General features: G+C 36.5%; 1 protein-coding gene across 8 annotated transcripts in view; it reads left to right on the top strand.

The window, feature by feature from the left end:
• Window positions 1-25598, top strand: part of kdm4c.S (lysine (K)-specific demethylase 4C S homeolog) — a 121001-nt gene that overhangs the window by 55484 nt on the left and 39919 nt on the right. For 4 of the 8 annotated variants that reach the window (XM_041580115.1, XM_041580117.1, XM_041580118.1 and 1 more), the window contains 4 exons: window positions 16018-16214; window positions 18764-19008; window positions 20012-20355; window positions 21090-21216. In XM_041580115.1, coding sequence (XP_041436049.1) covers window positions 16018-16214; window positions 18764-19008; window positions 20012-20355; window positions 21090-21216 — 913 coding nt within the window. Of the gene's footprint in view, window positions 1-16017; window positions 16215-18763; window positions 19009-20011; window positions 20356-21089; window positions 21217-23404; window positions 23636-25598 lie in introns of those variants that run through there. The other 4 variants (XM_041580120.1, XM_041580116.1, XM_018243809.2 and 1 more) reach the window with 4 other exon arrangements.

Below are 25598 nucleotides of genomic sequence, written 5' to 3'. Positions count from 1 at the left end.
TTAGAATATTGACTTTGCAGTTGTTTTTCATATTTCAAAAAAATGAATATCTACAGGTTTATAAATAAAAATTTTTTTGCCATTTTGTGATGCATGATGTCTAAAACTGGCCATAGACGCAACGATCCGATCGTACGAATTGTGGATTCGTACGATTTTCGGAACGTGTGTGGAGAGTCCCCGACATGTTTCGTCCGGCGGAGATCGGTCGATCGGACTGGTTAAAACATTTGTGTCAGCTGCCGATAATATCTCTGCATGTATTGCCGATCGTACGATTTTCAGTGGGAGACTGTCACCAACTTTGTCAGACATAACTATCGTACGATTGCTGTCAGAGGTAGAACATTGGCTGATCTGTTCTTTTACTACTTTATTTGATTGCAATGGTAAGACTTTGATCTGAATGGTTAGTGGCAGGTCAGGAGATTGGAAAGTCCGATCGTACATTGATTCATACGATCGGATGTTTGCGTCTATGGCCAGCCTTAGGGTTACTGATAGTATTTCAAATCTATCGTGCAATGCCCTTATCTATTATGTTTCTCAATTTATCCAGTAGAGGGCAATGAAATGACACATAATAGAAGAAATTATTTATCTTTGTTATCCTGTTTAGATTTTTTAGTTACATACATTCTTAAATTCTTATATTTATATCATATTTGTCCACATTAAACAATACGTCTTTTTCACCCTAAATTACCTTTATAGATATTCAGTCATCCTTTATTAATATAGCTTTGAATTATAAATAGGCGTTTAGTTATATGCAGGGCAGCCATTCGAAATAATCAGGACACCCCCCCCCAAAGATGGCATGTGCTATGGTCAAAATAAAAGAAAGTTCCTTTGTGTTTCAACCTGTATCCATTCTAGAATCTACATTACACTCCGTCTTTTACTTGTTTCTGAACTATACTACACTACACAAGACTTAACATTGTTTTCATTGTTAAACACTTAACAACTATGTCCCTATTGTGCCACAGATTGTAAAATTTAGGAGCTGTGGCAGAAGGACCTATATGCCACGGACTGGAGTAGTCCTATGATGTAGCTTAAAATGCTTGTAGTGTCTGGTCAAGTGTTTTGCATATTACTAAACATGTAAAATAATGTTGGAGAGCAACATACACATGCAAAAAGTTCCTGGGGCTTCCAAATAAGGGCTGTGATTGGGTATTGGAGCTCCTATGTAGACTTGCAGCCAACAGGAGGTTCTGTTTGACAGTCCAACTGGTTTTACTAAAGCTTGCCTTTCAGACAGAAATTAAAAAAAGAAAGAAAAAAAGCACCTACTTAGAGTCCAATGGGAGCAACATCCAAGGGGTCGGAGAACATGTTGCACACAAGCAACTGGTTGGGGATCACTGCACTAGATGAAAGCAAGCTTCTGTCAGAGAAGCTGGTGTGATAGGGGTTATAACTATAATACACAATGTAGTGGTTTCTTTGATCCCAGGTAATGTGAAATGTAATTATTTACCAATCGGCTTTATTTTGTGAGTTTTATATTGTGTATGATTTGTGTCGGTCCTAAGCAATGGTAACTGACAGCAGCAAATAAAAACATGTGCTGTGATTTAGCAAAAAAGAAACTGAAAGGCTGATGTGGGCATATTCAGAGGCATCTTCACTGCTAAATGGCTTTGGTGAATTTATTTTCCACTCACAGCCATGGATCAACCGCAGTATAGGTGCAACAGGTCAAATCTTTATTTGTTTAAAAATTATTGATATTGAATTTAGGCTGAATCAGACGCTCAAGGCACAAGCTATGGCAATTCTAAGCACAACACAAAATCTAGAGCGCTCAAACCTCATCTGCCGATTATTTTAAAAAACGATGTACAAAAGAATATTAGACGTATTGGGCTATTTAGAACGCCAACTTTCATTTAAATTGTTATAAGGCAGTTCCCCAATGGCTCACCAAATCAGCAATGTGGCTCGGGTGCTCATGCCCCGAACCCTCCACTTGTTGGTAATTTAAACAAACGTGTAAACGCTGAGGTCACTCACTGCTCCTTTTCGGTGGCCCGAGTGCTGCGCCCTTAACTCTCAGCAAGGGGAGACGCCTATGATTACGTGTGGAAACACACGAATCGTGTTAGGACACTACATGATTGTGTAAATAAAGTATTTTGGATTTTACTGCTGCCTGGAGTCCCGCTGAGTGCGTGCCTATCGTACGGTGTGGTTGACTAGGGCAATTCTAGCCTAATTCTATGTTGAAATGTAGTTCTCTTTCAAAATATCACCGTGTTGGTAGGATCAGTGATGGTGTTAATGAGAGAGATTGACTGGAAGTTTTTTTTTTTCTCTCTTTGTACCCTATCCAATTAATGCTTCAATCTGAACCTTTTTCCTAGGGTCAGTGTGCTTTGACTATTTGTTCCTTATGTTTCTAGTAAACCAAACTGGAATAACATTAAAAAAAGTATAAAGGAATTTCTCCCATGGTAGAATGTTGACTTCAGGTGTTCTCTATACATCCAAATAAATTCGTTCCTCAGGGCTTTGCAAGTTAGTATCAAAGGCTATAAACACTTTAGTATACAAATTCCACTTTGTAGAATTCCCAATTTTGCAGTCATTTGCCAAACAGTTCTTTTTTTAATGGCACTGATAGCTGTTCTCTTTATTTTTATGATCATGTCAACATTCTCCTTTATCCATTTTTTGGGTTAAACCTCTGCTTCTCTATGAAGATCCCCACTCATTTATTTCACTTAAATATTTTTACCCGTTGCTCAATTTATTTGCTACAGTAGGTAGGTATATCACCAAGTATTCTGACAAGTGACACGATCAGCTGCATATTTCCCTTATATTCAGACATATGTCCATAAAATGACTGACTTGTTAAGGACATATTTGCAAATATTGCTAGTTTATATCACAGCTGCCTGCAGTATAAGAATTATACATTTCCAATAATCATTTGGAGTTTTTTGCTTGGCAGCATCAACATAGTTTCTAATACAATTTTCGAATACTGTTTATATATTACATTTGTTAAGCAGGCTTTATTATAAAAGATTTTTTTTTTGGTTTCATTATATATTCAGCACAAACCACATAGACCAATCTTAATTTTTCTCATATTTTATAAACTTCAGCTGCCTCTAAAAGTCTTTCTAAATGTGTTTGAAATTCAGTGAAACTTCAATTTTACATATCCTGATTTTAAGTTTTCCTGCATTATACATTACTTTTTGTGGTCCCACCAATTTATAATGCATGTCAATGCTTTTTTCTGATTTTACATAAACATGTAATCCTAATTCCAAAAATTACAGTTTGTTCTCTATGAATTCTATTAGTGACATGGTTCTGTTTATAATCAATTCCAATTAGTTTGCACCTGATACAATCATGCACAAATCCGTTAATGCTTTTAAGTTTTTCCCTATTTGTGATCTGTGTTTTCAATTATGTTAATACTTTAGTTCAATATACACACATGGAACATGTAATGCAGTGATACAAGTGGCATTTTATCCAGTAGCATGTATGCAAAAATTGCACCCAGCCCCCATTGGCAAATATGTTGTACACCCACCCTCACCTTTGATTTCCTTGCAATGAGTGCAGCATCTCCAGCAGGCCCTACTGGGAGTTGTATCCGCTGCTCCCCTGTTGGTTACACCACTGGTTTTATCACAGTATTTTATTACAGGTATGGGACCTGTTATCCAGAATGCTTGAGACCTGGGGTTTTCTGGATAACAAATCTTTCAGTAATTTGGATCTCCATGCCTTATGTCTATTAGAAAATCAGGTAAACATTAAATAACCCCAATAAGTTGGTTTTGCTTCCTATAAGGATTAATTATATCTTAGTTAGGGTCAAGTACATGGTACTGTTTTCCTTTTATTATAGAGAAATAATTTTTTAAAAATTTGGATAACTGGTTTCTGGATAATGGGTCCTATACCTGTACTAGAAAAAATTTCAAGCAATAAAACACAAGAGCTGGCACTTCAGATTATAGGTAAAGCATAATCATTGTTTTTATGGACATTTCTGAGCCTTGAGTTCACATGCCCATGTGTGGGAAAAAAACGAATTGTTCCATAGCCTTTAGTTGAGTACAGTGTCAGAACAGCTGTAAACTCCTTTGTGCCTCCGATACCTCCAGCGCTCCCCCCCCCAAGCATGTATGTGAGTTTGTATGTTTTTCCGGCACTGCAGCGTGACCGGATAGAAGAGGGAGTGCAGAAGCAGGTCTGGATCCCAAAAGAGCCCCATAGGCTCAGTCTGATCCTGGTTGAGAAATCCACTGAGTGACATTAAAGAAGTATTCACTTTATAGTGTAGCAGCAAGGAGAGAACCGAGTTTGGTTTATATTTCACAAAGCATAGACCCAGATATTGCTCAAATGATTTTAGATGTAAAGCTGCACATAATTTCTTAAACGTAATCTATTGTTTGGTGTCTCTTAAACTGTTGAAGTTGTGAACAGTGCACCCTGTAATATCTGTAAGATGGGGGGTGGCTTGAGTGCTGTTTCTTGTCTAGTGTTAAATATCTTGAAATTGTTCTCCACCTGTATTCCTGAAAGGTAGAGTAATAGGATGCGTGGATGGTGCAGAACTGAGCCCTAATGCTAGTGCTTTGCTTTTTTATCCTGAACCACAATATTTATTTAAAGAAACAGTGATTTGCATTGAAGCGTTCTTTAATAATATAGCAGAAAGTTTTAACTTCACTTTTGTCATAAACTGCTATTTGTAATGGTCTTTGCATTTGTGGTGGCTGATAAATTAAATTTACAATTCCAATTTTTCTTATTTTATTAGACCATGTTAACAAAATGTTATTTGGTGTAGATTCTCTAAAGGTGGCCATAGATGCAAAGATCCGCTAGTTTGGCCACATTGCCAAACGACTGGATCTTTCCCCGATATGCCGTTAACAAACATGGCTATATCGGGGGTAATCTGATTGTTCGGCCGTATGGCCGAACGATCCGAATACGATGTGCAGTGGGCTCCGGCAGGATCGGTCGGGTCAAAATCAAACTTGACCAAACGACCGATCTCCACCGGACGAAAGATGTCGGCACATGCCCCACACGATCCGAAAATCGTACGAATCGAGGATTCGTACGATAGGATCTGTGTGTCTATGGCCACCATTGTCAGATGTCTTTTTTTTTACCTCCCTTTTCTGTGTTAATGGGAAGAATTCCTACATTGTTCAATTTTTTTTTTTTAAAATCCTGTAAAAAAAAAAAAAAAATCACTTTTTTATGATGAACTAGATCAGTACAGGCATTTGCCAAAATTTTTCTTCTTCCTTTCTTTTGTTTTTATTTAGTTTGCAATGCATTCTTCTTGATATTTACAGTGACCAACATATTATTTTGCTTGTCACTTTGCATTGTCTGTTGTGGCTTTTTTCTAGGATGTTATATAAATTGCAACAGAGAACATATCTGTTTTCTAGACTTTGTTTTGGTCTCTCTGATTTTGCCAATTACAGTGAAATTGTGTTTGGAGCTACATTATTTTATTACCCCATATTAAGTGTGCTTTCTTTTGGGCTCTTACTACTGAAAACAGAAGTATATCTACATATATGCTGAAGCAGCGCCACCTTCTTTTGTAAGTGAGCGCACTGTTTTGGCGCATGCACAGTTGGAGCAGTCTTCTGGGTCGTACCAACTGCGCATGCACCAAAAGTGACGGAAATTACATAGAGAAGGAAGAGGACCCCAAGAAGATTCAGAAGATGGCGCCCATGAGCTCCACTGCACTTACTCTGCACCGATACGTGAGCAAAGTCTTAGGGGCAGTTTCAGGGGTAACTAACTATGCAGGGAAGGGAAGCACCCCTAAGTGAATGTATTTACTTATCTGAAACCCTGGGCCGGTGCTCCTATCAGCAGAAAACTGCACCGACCTTGGGTTATACCAGGGAGCACCACGGAGCGATTCTCTTCCGGCTTCTGCTTTCTTCAGATTTCCCGGGGCAGAGGCATGCACAGTAGAATGAAAAAGCCGACTTAACGTTTGGTTTCTCACTCTAAAGTGCTTGCACAGCCTCGCAAAAAAAAAGAATTCAGAAGAGAAGCACTCCGTGGTGCTCCCTGGTATAACCCCGGGCCCGTGCAGTTTTCTGCTGATAGGGTTTTATAATGATTTTATTTGCTGATAGGAGCATCGGCCTGGGGTTTCAGGTAAATAAATACATTCTCTTGGAGGTGCCTAACATTTGGCACCCCAAGTGCTAAAAACTTTCCTTCTCCTTAAAACTATTCTTTTGGGAATGGGGAACCTAAGCTATACTTTTGATTTACTCATTGTCTAATTCAGTCCATATATAATTTTTTTTGTCCAAGTCAAGATCTAGAGCAGCAATATTACAACAGGGAAAAAGCTAAAATGAGATTCATTTTAAATATGGTACACTGCTAAGAGTCTGTCCTTGATATATTATTGATTACAAAGAGCTGTTGCCCATTGGGGTTTTCCTGACTGCATAAATTCTGCATGAAATTGAAGCTGCTCCCTGCACTTGTGCAATATTTTCTATTACTTTGTGAATTTGGCTTGATTTCAGAATCCACATGGGTGTAATGTACAGGTGTTTCATTGCTGTGTTCTCTGTATAAAAGGCAAATCACATATTCCTAAATCATTGCTTGTCATTAAAATAGAACCCAGTAGGGCATGTGTGAAGGGTAAACTTTACCAACATTATTTAACAACAGAGTTAACTCCACAGATTATTTAACTGGCCTTTTGCTAGGAGATCCAATTTCACATGAAAGTAATACAAAATGAAACTTCATTATTTTAACATTCTGTTGCTGTTTGTAAACAAAATCTGTTTTGTTTCAGAAGTGTTACAATCAAGAACCAAGCAAACTTAAAATAACTATATTTAAAAACATTATTGTGTGACTGTTTAAAGTGGACCTGTCACCCAGACACAAAAATCTGTATAATAAAAGTCCTTTTCAAATTAAATATGAAATCCAATTTCTATTTTTTATTTAAGCATTCATAGCTGTTGTAAGCGCATTTAAAAATCTTAGCCGTCAATCAAATTTTGTCTGCCCCTCCTCTATGCCCGTGGCATAGAGGCGGGGCAGACAATTACTTTCACTTTCAATTCAGCACTTCTTAGATGTCACTGCTCCCCAAACATTCCCCCAGTTCTCTTTACCATATAACTGTGTAGCCAGGGCATGGGAATGGACACCGGGTCCCCATTCTGGTGCACAAACAAGATTCTGAGATGATACAAGGCTTGTCTTAATAACATTGTCCACAAAATGGCTGCTGCCTGCTTGTTATAATTATGAAATCCCAGACTGAAGGAAACAAGATTCAAATAATTTATATAGTGTAATTAAAGTTCATTTTCCTTGACTAATGTGATAAAATAGGGTTTTTAATAATTTTTTTGGGTGACGGGCCCCCTTTAATTGTCCTTCCTGGCAAATAGAGTTTTTGCCCCCCTGAAACAATAATCCCCTTATCTCATCCCTAGCTATGAATTAAAGGCTGAGTGAAAAAACAAATAAATAAATCATGGATTGATGGACCATATATCCATCTGAAAGACTTATGGGCAATATAATTAAAAATCACAAGCACTCTAACATGTGGTTTTTGCAACTGTATAGCACTGCTCGCAATGTAAAATCATTTGCTGACGAATGTTACATCCGTCATTTTTGCCAACACCTGCTTGTTACAAAACACGCTTTGCGATTGCCAACTTTTATTACATACACTCTAATGTTCGCAAAAGCCATTTGTTCGCAAACATTGTGCGGAAGTCATTGAGGTCTGTAATCGATCAAAAAGGACACAAACATGGTTGATAACATTCGCAAAAGTGTTAGCAGATTTTTTTTGCGCTAACAAAGCATATTACATTCCCCCATTAGCGCTCCTGTGCTTCATAGATCCATGTGGCAAAAGTAAGGATACAGAATGTGGTTTGTAATTTTATTATTGGTGATACACATAGGGGTTTTCCTATAGTATATACTGCTGATCTAATGTCTCATGTAGTAGCTGCAACTTCAACAGATTTAGCTCAAGGAATAACAAAATCCATAATTTGTTTTTGTGATCAAAACAATAGGCAAAAAGTATGTTTAGCACAAGCCCTGTTTATTGAATACTAGGCAGTCTACTGTTAAATAACTTGGCTGGTTTTCTTTCCTGAATTTATATTTTGTATTTAGAACTGTATGTATCATTTAAATACTTCTGTATTCTTTCCCTACCCCTCTCTCTTGGTGCGGATTTACTAACATATACTAAAATGGAACAGTGTCAGACTGGAGGGTATGAGGCTAGGGCCTCCATAGTGGTAACATACAATTATTTTAATAATTTTTATGATAGAGAGCAGTGTTTAATTCCATTATTTCCATAATTGTATTAGTTATGCAGTTATTTATTAATATGTATATGCGTGTGTGTGTGTGTGTGTGTGTGTGTGTGTGTATATATGATACGTGTTTTGTTTTTTTTTTAATGCATGGCTTTCAGTATTGTAGCACTAGCTATAGTACATTGTATAGTATGTTGTTGTTGGAATGTTATATACTAGATCTTAGTCTAGATCTCCTGCCTCCTTATGCATAGTCTTATTCCTAGTTATTTTTTTCTCCTATATTTTGGTAACTGCCCTTAAGTTGTTTTGTGTGTGTTTAATGCTGTTTTGAGCACAGTCTTTGTAATAATGCAGCTTTTTAATAATGTACTGTGGGAGGCTTTGCACTGGGTAATTAAGCGGGGCATTCTACTGTCTATGGCTGAGAAACTGTATGTTCACTGGGCCATGTGCTTAGCTGTTAGGAATAAAAAGGGCTGTTGGGAGCATAAAGACATTTCAAGGAGAAGTTTAAAATGCTTCACTGCAAGTCCACGTAAAATAAAAGACTTTTGTTTGCTTTCTCAATCAAGATTTCATATGGTGGTAGAACGTAAAGTGCTGTTAGAGCTACACCAGACTGAATTTCAAACAATTTATTTTGAACTGTTGCTTAAAAGGGCCTTTAGGAATAGATAAGACTAATATCTGTAAAATGCTAGTAAAATATATATGCTTATTTTTAAATGATCTGTTTTTGGTATTATTGGACTGCTTCTTCGAAGGCATAATTGTTAAAACACATTCTGCTTGCTCCGATAATTATGAAGTTTGTTTAATGCAACAGAATTTTTATAACGGAATACTGAGTTTTTATTACCTACCTATTCTTAAAGGGGACCCGTCACCCAAAAAAAATATTCAAAATCCTATTTTATCACATTAGTCAAGCAAAATGAACTTTAATTACACTATATAAATTATTTGAATCTTGTCTCCTTCAGTCTGGGAATTCATAATTATAGAAAGCAGGCAGGAGTCATTTTGTGGACACTGTTATTAAGACAAGCCTTGTATCATCTCAGAATCTTGTTTGTGCACCAGAATGGGGGACCCGATGTCCATCCCCATGCACTGGTTACACAATTAAATGGTAAAGAGAACGGGGGAATGTGGGGAGAGCAGTGTCATCTGGGAAGTGCTGAATGGAAAGTGAAAGTATTACTTAATAAGGCATCAAGGGGGGGCAGATATTTGACAGCTGAGATTTTTTAAATGATCTTACAACAGATATGAATGCTTTAATAAAAAAAATAGAAATTGGATTTTATATTTCATTTAAAAAATGACTTGTATTATGCAGCTTTTTGTGTTATCATTAAATGCTATCATTTTAAAGACCTATTAATATTACAGAGGACTAAAATAATAAGGCTGGACTCAACTGGAAAACGTGGAATATTGCTGTGTACAAAGCCGATCTTGACCTTTCCTAATTATAGGACAGTGTGCATGTCCTCCATCCACTTAAACATGAAACAGACCCAATCACAGACTGAACATTGGTGAGGAAAGGGCGTTCTGGCTGAACAAGAGAGTGGAAGGGATAGGTAATGTCCTACCTCCCAATTGTCCTGTTTTTAGAAGGACCGTCCCTCTTTTGACAGCTCAACTCGCAGTCAGTCCCTCGTTTGTACTGGAAAGTCCCATTTTTCTCTGCACTGAACAGCCAGAAAAAGATACAAAGTTTCTCACTTAATTGGCTTTTGGCAGAGAGCCCAGAACAGCCACAGCAGAAGATAAGTTACTTTTGTAACAATTTTGAGATAAGCAAATAAGTAATTGTAACAATATAAGATAACAGGTCCCTTGGGAAAAGTTAGAATCACATCTTAAAGGGCAATTCACCTTCATTAGCAAAACTGTAATAACTGGAAAAAAACACAGAAATATGTTCAAACTTTCATAGCCTGGCAAATTTTGTAAAATGAACATGGTAATTAGGGGGTAAAATTTCACAGCGTTGCGTGCGCCAACTTTTTTGTCCCTCTTTTTATTTCCAAAATGTTGGTAGGTATGTAATGTGAATATGCAAAAGAAGAGGATGGGGTAGCCACAATTGGAAACTCTTAAGAAGTAAAGTGACAAATGCAGCAAAATATCAGGAAAAAAGCAGAAGCAGCCTTTACGTAGTTTAATGCTGAGTCAAAGTCAATACGTGTGGTAAATTTTAATTCTAAATTTCACAGCTTGATATTTATTCCCCTATCATGTATGTCCAGTATGTTGCCGGTCTGTCTCCCAGTAACTTAAAGACTACATTGAAGTCAACTTAATAAAACAGTACCTTGTACTTGATCCCAACTAAACCATTATGAATAATTATTGGAGGCAAAGCAATCCAGTTGGGTTTATGTAATGTCTGTTTAAGGTATGGCCCAAATTATGGAAAGATCCCTTATCTGTCCGGAAAGCCCCAGGTCCTGACCATTTTGGATAATAGGTTCCTTGTATGTGTGTGTGTGTATATATATATATATATATATAGAGAGAGAGAGAGAGAGAGAGAGAGAGAGAGAGAGAGAGAGAGAGAGAGAGAGAGAGAGAGAGAGAGAGAGAGAGAGAGAGAGAGAGAGAGAGAGAGAGAGAGAGAGAGAGAGAGAGAGAGAGAGAGAGAGAGAGAGAGAGAGAGAGAGAGAGAGAGAGAGAGAGAGAGAGAGAGAGAGAGAGAGAGAGAGAGAGATATAGTTAGATATAGTTAGATATAGTTAGATATAGTTAGATATAGTTAGATATAGTTAGATATAGTTAGATATAGTTAGATATAGTTAGATATAGTTAGATATAGTTAGATATAGTTAGATATAATATAGTTAGATATAGTTAGATATAGTTAGATATAGTTAGATATAGTTAGATATATATATATAGTTCAGATTGGACCAGCACTCCAATTGTGTTTCAATAAATTTTAATAAATCATCACTCGTATTTCCCAACGTTTCGGCCCCCCTTGGGCCCTTGAGATTATATATATATATATATATATATATATATATATATATATATATATATATATATATATACATACATATACACACATATTTGCATTAGAGGTTTTTGTAAGAACCCCTGTTTCAGACATGTCTACTTACCTGCATTTTTAGGAGTCGCTGTGATTTACCCCCTTTCACCTGCAGAAGCAGTCCAGTCACTCACTGTCACCTGAAAATGTACTTACCCCTGCTATTCAAATAAATTGAAGTGTCACTAGAATCCTCAAAAGCAGGCGATGCATGGAGCATGTTGGGGCGTTGCCTGGGCAAAACAGGAGATGACTGGGGTGGAGTAGCTGTGGCCAAGATGCACTTAGATCAGTCTGAATGGATCTTGGCTGATGGCTTTGCTGTAGTAGATAGATTAGAGAACTGCTAAATGGTTGCTATGGGTTACTGAGCTGGGGTAATTTTGCCAAGTGTGGAAAAAATGCATGTCTGAGCATTTCTGTATAATATATCATAACCATTGTATCTTTTACTACTTCACAAGGTACACAGCACTAAGTTGCATTTAAATGCTAAAAAGCACAGATACTAGTGTCTATATACTTGTACCATGGTTCAATGTGGAGATAAAATGTGTGTGGATGAAATGGAATTGAATCCTACACTACCACCCATAACTGTAAAGAATATTTTTACGCAACGCAACATTTTACACTGTTCTAAAAATGTTAAAAACGGACATTCAGTACTTATGCTGGCCAAGCTTATAGTGGCCAGTTCCGATCATAATTTTCTGACCACCTTGGGCAGTAAGTCACCTAGTTTTGATAGAGCATCCTGCAGTCCTGTTAGATTGGCATGGTATACTTCTGTTTTTCTCTGTGTTGGTTGATTTGTCAAATACCATAGAGGGTCTAGCAGTGTATTGCCACCTTTAATATGACACATAATACCCATTTGATTGAAGTAAATTCCGTGCATGATATGTGATGATTTTTTTTTAATTCTAGCATCGAAGGGGTTATGTAATAAAGGTGCAAAGTTTGCTACAGGTCTAACCACTAATAGCAATCAATCGGCAGATCGCACAGGATCTGTTTAAAAGCAGATCCTGGCTGCCATGGATAACTGCACTTGGGCAAACTTTGTGCATTTTATTATTTTTTTTTATATTATTTGGCAATACAGGTGATCAACTTCTTGTTCTTACGTTATTATAAGTTCATAATGAGGGCATTCTAAATGGGGTTGAGACACTGAACTTTTTTACAACTATAAGAAAAAATATACATGATAACTTGATGCTACATATCATTGTCGTTGCAATGCTCTGTCCCTCAGTATGAATTAGAAAGAAGTAATACAATTTTTTGCTCCAGATGCTGGACTTTTTCACACTATAACTTTGTGATTGTATATCTAAAATCTTGATGTATTCCTTACATCTTGCTTCAGTTTGAGGTTCTAAAAATGTAAAAAGTTGGCCTTTCTGTTGCAGTTAATTGTCCTTTCGCATAGCAAAATGCATATAGAGGTACAGTACAGTGTATTACTCTTCCTAGCCAGATTTTAGGTGCTGGTCATTTTTGCTTCATGTCTGCCTTTTCTTAGGCTGCACTAGATCATGCTGCCTGGTAAATTGTTGTAAGAAAAATAATCTGTCTTCAAGGCATGGTCTGACATTGGAATATAACTCATTAATGAATAATATAATAAAGGACAAGCAGCCTCTACCACTAAAGCCCCCTAAAGGGGTTTTTACAAGGTGAATCTGAAAACAATATATTGTCAGTTATTTTCTTTCTGGGCTCAGTTAAGCTTTAAAAAAAACAAGCAAACAAAACTGATTGTGCCATTAGGATGACTTTTTGAACAAATACATTCTGTATCTCAGCCAACCAGATTTTACAGTTTGTGAAAACGACAGAATATTTCTTCCATGTGATAAATAATGAAAATTCTGAACCTAAAATCATAGCCATAGCTCTTATCATCTCTACCCAGATTTATTTCAGTGTCCAATAATAATGTTAAAAGCCCTTTTGTACAACTGTGCACAGCAGTTCAAGATGATCAAAATATGGCAGCAAAAACATGGGCTGCTTTGTCTATAAAAAGGTTATGGCTACATTTTGTGATTAATTATTTGTTTACATGCACAGGGACATGCACCACACACACATGCACTCATTAATAGTAGAATTCTCCAAATATAATTTATTTAACAGGCTTACAACAAGGAATTGTGGATGTTGCTAAAGTTGTCATGACAACAAATTAAACCTTTTTATGCACTATAACAGAATTGAAAATGAGTGCTATTGAAAAGCTGATGTGAGTCTAGATGAAAAGTTGCAGAAACAATGAAAATGCTGAATTCAGTTGGTTTGTTCAATTATTTTTCTCTTGCTGATTAAAGTTTTGGGTTTTAGCAATTAAAAGTTTTAATTACTCTTAATAGCCATAAAGAAGAAATGACTACTAGAGGGTGTTAGGATTATGCAGTCTTGCAGGAAAAGTTTCATGATACCATCAATAGGCAGAATTTTTCATTAGATTAAATATTAGTAATTTAGCATGGCAATTATCAGAAACCTCCATACATATCATAAAATCCTAAATTAAAATTGTAGTGATTGTAGTGAAAACTTAAAAGCAGTGTGATTATATCAGTCTAGCACCTATTTTTGTGACTATATTTTGGCGGTGAGTATTTGTTAGATACAGTATATATGTTTTTATGTGCTATGCCATTTAATAAAAAGAAAAAATCTCTCAGATACTTTTCTGTGGCTTAAGACATGACTAAGGTCATTGGGTCCAATAATAGTAGTATATTATGAAACCAATTTGTGTAAACTACTCATGAATTCATTCATTGCATACCACTCTACCTCAACAAAGTTATTTGATTAGGTAGAGTAGTATACAATGCTGTGTTACAGTTACACTGCCTTTGTGAGTTGTCACATTGTTACTTTGCCTGTCTATATTTGAGGCTTTAGCTCAAAGCTACTTTACATCTTTGAAGGCAGATCTATACTGATAGTTTTGTAAAGGTAAGTAAATATATATTTGAAAGTTTATCAATAGGTACCATTTGGAGAGATTTAATTTGATGTGTAAATGTTTAGGTCCACATAGCCTTGGACATTAAGTCCAAGAAGTCATCAAAAGCATTTATATAAGCTGCTATTGCAACATCACCCTATAGGGTATTCCACCACTTCACTGTCCTCACCAAGAACTACCATTTTTCGGCTTCAAATGAAAGTTTGTGGCCTTATTGTTTCATCTTTTCTGTGTTACTAGAGATCCCCCTGTCTATAATTTCCTCTAATGTACTTGTAAAAAGTAATCTCTATTCTCCTGAGAAAACACCATCTTTGAAAGCCTTTTCTCGTAGTATAAATCTACAGGTCAATTTAAGAGTTTAGTTGCATGTCTCTGCAGTCTTTTCAGCTCATGAATATCCTTTTTAAGGACTTGAGCCCAAAACTGTACTGTATGCTTAAGGTAAGGCCCTTCCAGGGATCAATAAAGAGGGAAAATTATGCCTTTGTCCCTCGAGTTAATGCCCTTTTTAATGCAAAACAATGCTTTATTCACTCTTTAGCCAGTGACAGACACTGCATAGAGTTGTACAGTAAATTACCCTCAAAAGTCCCCAAATCCTTCCCAATCATGGAATCCTCCAACCCACTACTATTTAGTGTATAACTAGGATTTATGGTGTTTCTACCAAAGTGTATAACCCTTCATATATCCGCATAAACCTAATTTGTTAATTTGCTGCCCATTTCTCCAATATAGTTAAATCTCTATATAATACAAAAACGGACAGCATTCACGATTGTATGCAAAAAGTTATATTATAGTGAAAAAAAAGCATATACATCACCATATATGTGCACATTTTGCAGCGATGTTTCAAGCCGATTTCAGCTCTTTCTCAAGCCATGTGAACAATGGTTTCTAAAATCAAGTTAGTCTATACAGGTTTTAAAATCCATCAAAGTGACCTATTGATTCTTTCCATATGCCACTTACAGGGGCCGTTACCACACTTGCTGTATAGAATAAACAAATACACTTGTAACATGTATAAAACAACAGATAGTATATCTTCCAATGGAAACAATGAGATATTCTCTTATAAAGATAAGTACAGATTATAGTCCTTATTTAATCCATATGGATGTAATGAATTTCCTTATCCACCACACCTCTCTCTGTTTTAGTTTCAACTCTCGATCCCCACCTCTCTTTAATGGAGGCACTGTCTCCAGTATCATGAATCTCAACTGTTCTACTCTATGACCTTTTTCTTTAAAGTGTTTGGAGAGTGGTAGTGTCATGTACCCTGTATTAATTGTAGATCTATGTTGAGAGATACGCGACTTCACCTTCTGTATCGTCTCTCCAACATAGATCTTCCCACAAGGGCACACTATAGCGTATACCGCATATTGCGAGATACATGTATAGTATATAGAATGATTTAGCTTGCACAATTTAATTGGCAAAGGAGTTACGTGTTTTGGTAACTTTTTTGAATTGTACACATGGTTTAAATAAGGAGTTTAACTGCAGTCCAAAGACTATCTAGGTTTGAGAAATAAAGCGAAAAAACACTTTTTTTCTTTTTTTTGTGGTTACAGTGTTCTTGCAGCAATGACATGGTTAAAATCTCTATGGATATATTTGTCAAGATGTTTCAGAAAAGTAGATATCAGCTATGGAAACAAGGGAAGGATATCTGCACAATTGATCATACAAAACCAACAACTGGACCAACACAAGAAGTAATAGCCTGGAAAATGAAGCGAAGTCGGAGGAGGAAAGGACCTGTCAAGAGGTTTGACCCTGTTATTAGTCAATAATATTAGTATATGTAATGTTCATAAAACCCTCTCTGTTCCTCTGAAGTTACAACCCTCAGCTGGGATGAAAACATAATTTTTTACTGCATTCATTTTAAAGCATAAGCTACATTTCAAACATCCTAATATTCAGTTATATGTTATATCTTTTTTTTTTTTCTATTCCCCTTTGATAGCTTCTTCTTGTTTTTTTTTTTTGGCTTATCTGAAATCCTGACCTAAAATAAACAGTTCAAATGATTTCAAATCCTGACCTACTAAAACTTTGAAACACAGTTCCAATTAACCTGCCCACTCCTTATGAGCTTTACCCTAGGGGGCACATTTACTTAGGGTCGAATATCGAGGGTTAATTAACCCTCAATATTTGACCGTCTAAGTTAAATCCTTCGAATATCGAAGTTGAAGGATTTAGCGCTATTCGTTCGTTGGAACGATCATAGGAAAAATCGTTCGAACAATTGAAGGATTTTAATCCATCCATCGATCGAACGATTTTCCTTCGATCAGAAATTTGTTAGAAAGCCTATGGGGACCTTCCTCATAGGCTAACATTGATGCTCGGTAGGTTTTAGGTGGCGAAGTAGGTGGTCGAAGTTTTTTTTAAAGAGACTTTGACTATCGATTAGTCGAATGATTTTTAGTTCGAATCGTTCGATTCGTAGTCGAAGGTCAAAGTAGCCAAAAAAAACATTTGAAATTCGAAGTATTTTTTATTCTATTCCTTCACTCGAGCTAAGTAAATGTGCCCCTAGGTGTCTCTCATCTTTCTCATACATTTACCCCCATATGTACTTAAAGGCACATCGATTGGCCATCTGCAGTACCCTTAGCAAGCAATTAGGTGATTGAACAGGTGATCTGTAAATGCTACCTGCTGATTGGTTGCTGTAGGTGATTTAGGTTGGAGGCATTTTTATTACATAACCCCTTAAGACACCCATAGACCCCCCCACAGAGCTTTTTTTTTTAATTTTTTTTTTTTTTTTTTAAATATCCCAAACCATTTTACCTGCTTTCCAGATGTAATTTTTTTGTCTGTTTCCTTCCTTTATATCATAGTTCTGTACATTTAAGTGCATATTTACACCCTTGTATCACCATCCATAAAAGGATACCATATCCTCTAAAAAGAAGCCTTCTGTTGGTGAGACTTTTTTCTAGATTCTAGCCTTTGTGGGATAGGATCTTACTCTGCCCGAAAGTCCCACATACAACATTGAATAAACAAAATAAAATGGTGTGCCTTTTATGTGATTCTTATCAATGACAGTATTTTGCAATAATACAGGAATCTTTTTAAACTGATAATCATTTATTTTCCAAGCTAGTTGGTTTGCACCAGTATAGATTCGCTGGTGCATGTGGGAATACATTTTAGAATAGCAACCTGCTTGCAAATATATTCTTTTGGACATGGTACTGCACAACTCAATTCAGCAGCTTTTGTTTGCATCTATGTTACCATTGTATGTATTTACCTACTGTAATTATTATACAGCCTTATATAGCCTTCCAACTAGCCCATCATCGAGCAAACCTTTTGGTAAGTTCTGTATGTGGAAGCTGTATTGCATTTTTACATTTATTTGGTGCTGAGGCTTTGACCATAGGAATAAATGGTGAATGCTGGTTGAATACTGAATATGTTATGAACCGGTTTGCATGTATACAAATACACTAAGCAAAAGTTTTGAGAATTCTAAAGTGTAATCCTTGCTGTTAGGTTCATTATGCATGGGCCTCTGAGCTCATAAGGACCATTAAATATATTAAAACATGCTCTTCCTTCAATTGTTCCAGTATACTCACTTGCTTAATCTGGGTAGCACCCCATTTCAGAAACCATTGAAGTAGGGTTATAGACTTTCTACTGGCAACTACTAGAAGATTATTAATGGTATGTACAGTTAGGTCCATAAATATTTGGACAGAGACAACTTTTTTTAAAATTTTGGTTCTGTACATTACCACAATGAATTTTAAATGAAACAACTTAGATGCAGTTGAACTGCAGACTTTCAGCTTTAATTCAGTGGGTTGAACAAAAATATTGCGTAAAAATGTGATGGACCAAAGCCTTTTTTTATGCTGCATTAAAATCACTGCTTTCTGTGTCTGCATACGGGTATATGCTTCTCATTGCCTTCCTATATCTACCGTTTTCATTATCTGACAATCCATTAACAAAATTGTATCAATTTTCAGTTAATACTTGGAATGCTTTTCTACTTTTAAGAGGGAAAGTCACATTTTGAAGTATTGCAATTTACCTTTATTTAAAATTAACCTTTGTCCTAAAGAACTTAACCAAAGGTCATTTAACGTAGTGTTTAAAAACTTGTGGAACTTTGATGGAGGATTACAAAGTAGCAAAATCAGTGTTTAATCTGTGACATAATAAATTCTAAACACTATCAGCAACACGAAAATGACAGCTTTGTGCTAGTTTATTAAGGTGAAAGACATTTATATTGGAAGAAGTTTTATCTTATCCAAGCCAGGCATTCTAATCTGACAACAGTATCTTCCATTACAGCCTTCAGCATACTAGATCTCGTTCTAAGAAGCTTAAGACTCCGGAGGACAAGAAAGCTGTGGTAGCAGGGGCAGAAATCGTAGTTACTGAAGCTGCAGATGACTTCAAGGTCAATCACAAACCTGCAGTAAAAGCGGAGCTAGAAGAGAAAGAAAAGCCTACTGGGTGTATGATGAATATTAAAGCAGAGAATGTGAATCAAAGTGGATCGAATACTATCCAGGCTTCATGTAAGAAAGTGTTTGAATAAAAGCTGTTGTTCAGTCATACACTAGAATCTACAACTAATAGAGCCATGCTTGTGGTATTTTGTTTATATTTAAAAAAGTTCTGCATTCTCGGGATTAGATAAATATTTTTGATTTATTTGCAAGTCCAAGTCCACTTCTCTTCTTCTTCTTCTTCTTCTTCTTTACCTCTTCCTTCAGTTCCCTTTTCTCTTACATGAGGTAAGGACAGCTTTTGTATTACAGAATAAGTCGGCAAACACCATAACATCACTGGGTATATATGAGGTTTCCTCAGCAGCAACATTTCTGCTCAAAAAAGACCAGATTCTGGAGTTTACTATGAGAGCAGTCTGGGTTACTTGAGCAACCCTTTTTTAATACCTCAAACTTCATTGAAGTTACTGTACACCTCCAAACTGTGTTACCGAATTATTGTGAACCAGATAGTTCAGGTGCGAATTTGCACGTATTAGCACTGGCGAATAAATTTGCGAGTTTGCTGTGAAAATTCGCTGACGTCGAAATTTTTTTGATGCCGGCGACGTTTCCGACTATAATTAACCATTGCAGAACCCCCCTATATACTTTTAGAGTGGCAAACATAACCTGCACAATACATTATGAGAATGATACTCATCATCATCATGGTCTTTCCTAGAAACTGGAACATATTTGAGTTAATTGCCACAGTTCTGTTAACTATCGTAAGCTATGACTTCCTTAGCAGGCTCAATCTACAATCAACAAAAACCCCAAAAGTGCTTTACTTAGTTAAATTATACCTTTACAGGTATGGGTTATCCAGAATGCTCGGGACCTGGGGAGTTCTGGATAATGGATCTTTCCGTAATTTGGTTCATACCATAAGTCTACTAGAAAATCATATAAACATTAAATAAACCCAGTAGACTGGTTTGGCTTCCAAAAATGCTGCTGGTTGTGATGCTATGCTGCAAGCTGCATCTTTTTAATGTGTATTAATAAGGCTCATGTTTGTGTTCAGCAGGTATGGGATCCAGTCTTCAAGAGCAGAAAGTAATTGCAGAACAAAATGGTGGCAGTAACCTCAATTTGGCTTCTTCAGGTTCAGATGCATTAGCTGGCACTTTTGCCACTTCTACTGACCTGAAAGTGCAAGAGGGAAGATATATACAGGAGGAGACTGAGAAGAATGTACAAGACTATCATGCCTCAGAGCTTGAGAGTACAGAGAAAGATGACACAATTAGCAATTGCAGTGAAGAAGATACCAGTGACCTTGATATTGCTGAAAACAGCCTTGAACCTGGAGAAATTCCTAATGTGAATAATGATGAGAAACCGGTCTCTGAAATCTCCAGTCCGTGTGTAAGAACTAATCATTTTTGTTTTGTTTATATTCAATCCTGTTGAGCAGCTGTTAGTAGAACTATAAGAGTATAAGCCTAACCTCATTAATGTTTTAGAGATGATATTTTATACTTGCTCATTTACTGAAACGGACAGAGCATTAATCATTATAAAGCAAGATGGATTTGATTGTACGTCTCTGACAGCCAGTCTGCTGTACTTGTAAAATTAACCGCTATCAGCATTAATCATTGGGTTACGGTAAGCATCATCTATGACAAGCTTGCTATCATATGCATATATGGACTGCACTCAAGAACAAACTTTTGCTTCAAATCAATGTAAAAATGTTTTGGATATTTTTGTTATAAATCTTATCCATGATTTTCTACAGCAGTGCCATAGTGAATGTACTCCTAAGAAATAGGTTTTAAAAATGAATAGTGGTGATTCATTAAAGAAAAAAAAGTAAACATTTGCATGAAAAAGATTTTCCAATTAAAAATTTAGAGTTTCTGTAGAAGTCAATGGGATAATTCAGGTACAGTAAGTACATGTACAAAAATACATTTTACTTAATTTTATTTACTTTACTGTACTAAATTTGCTTCTAATCAGATGTCTGAAACTTATAATAGTTATGGGGCAATAAAACAAAGCATCAACTGGGTATAATCTCATTCCTTTTAAACCAACTCTCCGTAATCCAGATGGCATGTGTTCCATGCTTATTGCACCTTTGATATTAACAGGTTACACATTTGGTAGAAAAGCGTGGAAAGCTGAAACAGACCACAAAGAGCAGAAGACTTCCGCTAAGCAATCCTCCATGTGGATCTCCAATGATGGTGCTTAAGGAAGATGCTATAAGTGATGGAGGTAATTAACTTGTGTTTCGTTAAATAGTTAAATGGGGTTGAAAAAAAGACAAAAGTCCATCAATTTCAACCCCTCCAAATGATCCCCAGTACACATACATCCACTCACTCACTCCCCTCCATATATTCACGTAATATATACCAATAGCTATCCTAATTGTAGTCTATGATATTATCCTTGTTTAAGAAATCATCCAAAGCCCCCTTAAAGGCAATAACAGAATCCAATCACATCATCGTCATCGGCAATGCATTCCACAATTTCACTGTCCTCGCTGTGAAAAACCACCTTCAAATGAAAGTTGTGACTTTAGTCTAACTGGGTGGTCTCTGGTGTGCTGATCCTTTTTATGGGAAAAATACCCTTGCTATCTGTCTATAATGCCCTCTATTGTACTTGTAAAGTCTAATCATGTCCCCTTGCAAGCATCTTTTTGTTTTTTAGAGTAAACAACCCTAACCTTGACAGTCTACCCTCATAGTTTAAGTCACAGAATGACACTGCCTGGAATTAGACAACTTGTTATCTACAAAAACCCCATAGATCCTTCTCAGTTAAGGAAACTGCCAACACACTGCCATTTAGTGTATAACTTTTTTTGCCAAAAGGCATAACCTCGCATTTGTCAACATTTAGTCAAATACTGTATTCTAGTGCTTCTATTTTAGTCCAACTTCCATGTCCTTTACTAGATCAAATTCAGTCTTCACACAAGAACTTAGTACAGGGAAAAAAAACTTGCTATGCTTTAGTAGCAGGACAAAGGCCCAAATACATGCACAGTGTGTAGTCTTTCAGATAAGATAATGTGCTGATCTTCCTCTTTGTGACCGCGCTTTCCTGAGCAGGGTGAATGAGCAGGAATGTTGCACATGCGCATTTCGTGAGGATCATCCATCTTGATTACATCAATCCTTTAAAGATGGTGCCTGCAAACAAAGGCAGAGAAGGAAGTTTCTTTAAAGGGATACTGTCATGGGGAAAATTTTTTTTCTCAAAATGAATCAGTTAATAGTGCTGCTCCAGCAGAATTCTGCACTGAAATCCATTTCTCAAAAGAGCAAACAGATTTTTTTTATATTCAATTTTGAAATCTGACATGGGGCTAGACATATTGTCAATTTCCCAGCTGCCCCAAGTCATGTGACTTGTGCTCTGATAAACTTCAATCACTCTTTTCTCCTGTACTGCAAGTTTGAGTGATATCACCCACCTCCCCTCCCCCCCCCAGCAGCCAAACAAAAGAACAATGGGAATGTAACCAGATAACAGCTCCCTAACACCAAATAACAGCTGCCTGGTAGATCTAAGAACAACACTCAATAGTAAAAACCCATGTCCCACTGAGACACATTCATTTACATTGAGAAGGAAAAACAGCAGCCTGCCAGAAGGCATTTCTCTCCTAAAGTGCAGGCACAAGTAGCATGACCAGGGGCAGCTGGGAAATTGACAAAATGTCTAACCCCATGTCAGATTTCAAAATTGAATATAAAAAAATCTGTTTGCTCTTTTGAGAAATGGATTCAGTGCAGAATTCTGCTGGAGTAGCACTATTAACTGATGCGTTTTGAAAAAAAACATGTTTTCCGATGACAGTATCCCTTTAATGAAGCAGCTACTTTTCTATGCTGTTTTTCTAAACAAAAACATAGCAATAGATGTCACAGCACCTTCTGTAGAATCAATTTAAAAAACCTTTATTGGTTTACATGGCTGGGATCTCCAACAAGCAACAACGTTTCATGCCAAAACGCAGTCCTTTCTCAAGTTACTGATCACTTTAGGTCATACAGTTTTATACTATTTTACAAAACACCATCTACAGGCCAATAGAGAGAATACCATTGAAAGAAAGATTAAAAATGAAACAATGTAACAAAAATGTTTTGGTTTTTTTAACAAAAATGCCAGACATGGCTACCTTTATAGATTCAATGTGCTATAAACAGAATGTCCATATCCCAGTCTCTTGTTGCAGCAATCCAGCTGTAATCATTAATATCCTAACACAGTATTTAAGAATTTTTGCTTGTCCTTGTCAATATTCTAACATTATCAAAAAAACGTTATTAAAACCCAATTTATCTGTGTGTGATATGGGGTGTAAATCGTACTCTCGATTAAGACCATGGGGTTCCAAAGTTTCCAGGTGGCGTATCCACATCGCCTCTTTTTTTTTTTTTAGTATCGCTTTTGCGAGATCACCTCCTCTGCGAAACTTCGGCACATTGTCAACCACCTGGAATTTCAACTGTTGGACCCCATGGCATTTTTCGGCAAAGTGGCAAGAAACGCTTGATCTGATTTTTTTCAATTTCCTTTACCCTCTCCTTAATTGTCCGAGTGGTTTGTTCCACATACAGTATAGCAAGGGCACTCAATAACATATACAACATATATAGAATTGCATGTATAGTAATCTTGGATCTCAATCGCAGTGAACAACATCCCTCTTTATTACATTGGAGTAGCAGTTTCACCAAACTGGCACCGGAAGGTACCATTCTTTTTTACTCGTAATACACACTCCTGTCCTGTGCCGCCCCCCAGATCTGATTTTACTACTAGGGACCCAATAGTCCTATTTCTTTTATAGGACATTAGGGGAAATTTTTCGTTTTGGGCCCACTGTATATTTATGCCAAGTCTGGCTAAATTTAGCAGTGACTTCTGCCGTCTTTAGAATGCCTTGGTCATTCAGCAACCTCTGTAAGTAATGCCCGATTAGCTTAATTATTTGAATCAGCCATATATAGCTATTTGGGTAATTTAGCCACACAAGTGTACCTTGCCATATATATTCATCTTTAGCCTTCCCCTTGTATTTAGGGACATCATTTAATGCAGGCGAGTTAATCAACATTATTTTAACTGGACTTGTAGTGACACAGAACTCTAGAATATTATAGCACTTCTCTGTTATTTTGAATAAAATGAAATATGATAGCAGCAGTGGCACAGATAAATTCTGGAATTTATGGCCCACTCGCACACCCTGGCCTTTTGTAATTCTCGCTTGGTGCACTTGATGGAGGGATTGGCACCCCAACAGAGCAGTTCCAAAAATTCACTGGCACTCAAGGCTAATTCAAGCAGGGATAAACACTTGCGTGTTTATTTGCAGTTTGTGCAACGTTTCAGAGTTGTATGCTTGACAATGGGGTACAACCCCCGAAACATTGCACAAACTGCAAATAAACACGCATGGGTTTATCCCTGCTTTTTCCAAAAATATTGGAAAAAGTAGGCAATAGTCAAATGAATATTTTCAATTTTCTTTTCAGTTGTGTTCTGGAATATACTATAGGATCTTTAAAGCCTAAAAGAAACACTTGGGAGAAATAGGCATGCAATTTCATTATCTTCAGCACAAATTTCAATTCTGTTTATCACAGGGTTTGCAATTAATTTACTCAGTGTGAGTTGTCTGCTCATCCGTCACATAGCTAATAAAAGCATTTTTAGGATGTAATTTATTTGAGGATACCTTACATTTATAATCTCAGCCCAGTAGTTCTGTCTCACATAGCTCAGCTTGCATTTAAATAACTCTCAGACAAAAAAGTTATAGACTGTGATCCATATCATTGTAATCTATGCATGCCTTGAGGGGATGCAGCTAAAAGTGGGTTTCATTCTGTTTTCAATATACAAATACATTTACTGGGAATATTAATGGACTAGTTGGCACTGAAAATAAAATATGCTCAAGTTTAAAGTAAAAATATTTAGTTGTACATATACTAGTTCCTTTTTGTTTTCCTTTGTGTCACAGCCACAATTTATGCCCTAATCACAGCTAATATTGTAATGCCTTCCTTTTCCCTAGTGGTGTTTCTTAAAATGGGATTAACCTCTGCTTATTTTTAGGCAAGGTTTCAATGTCAAAGTTCCACATTTCCAATCTAGAACCATTTGACAAGTGCTTGGGTGCAATTTAAGATGATTACAATAAAAAGGCAATAGGTAATTGTCCTAACTGCTGCATCTCAGCTATTTGTATAAGGTCACTCTTCTTAGACATCATTGATCTTCCCTGATCTAAGATCACTTCCCTAAAATGTGTTGTGTGTTTTTGGGCAATAATTTAGAAAAGTTATGTGATGATTATTGAGGTTGATGGAAAGAATGTATAGTGGTAGGGTTTGTGCCAATGCCAGAAAAAAAAATATATATAGGTAGGTACTACTTCAAAATATTTAATAATACAAAAACTTAGTAAACTTTGGAGGATATACTCACAATTCACCCCAGTCCCAGGGTGCAAGTCCAAGACAACATTTCAAAAGAGAGATGTGAGTACCTCTGGCAATAATAAGTCAATCAATTAAAAAAAAATGAAACATTTATTAGGACATAGGAAACAAGACCTAACACGT

The sequence above is a fragment of the Xenopus laevis genome, chromosome 1S (genome assembly GCF_017654675.1).
Source record: "Xenopus laevis strain J_2021 chromosome 1S, Xenopus_laevis_v10.1, whole genome shotgun sequence".
Lineage (NCBI taxonomy): Eukaryota > Metazoa > Chordata > Amphibia > Anura > Pipidae > Xenopus > Xenopus laevis.
The sequence above is the reverse complement of the archived record's forward strand: the minus strand, read 5'-3'. Positions and strand labels throughout refer to the sequence as shown.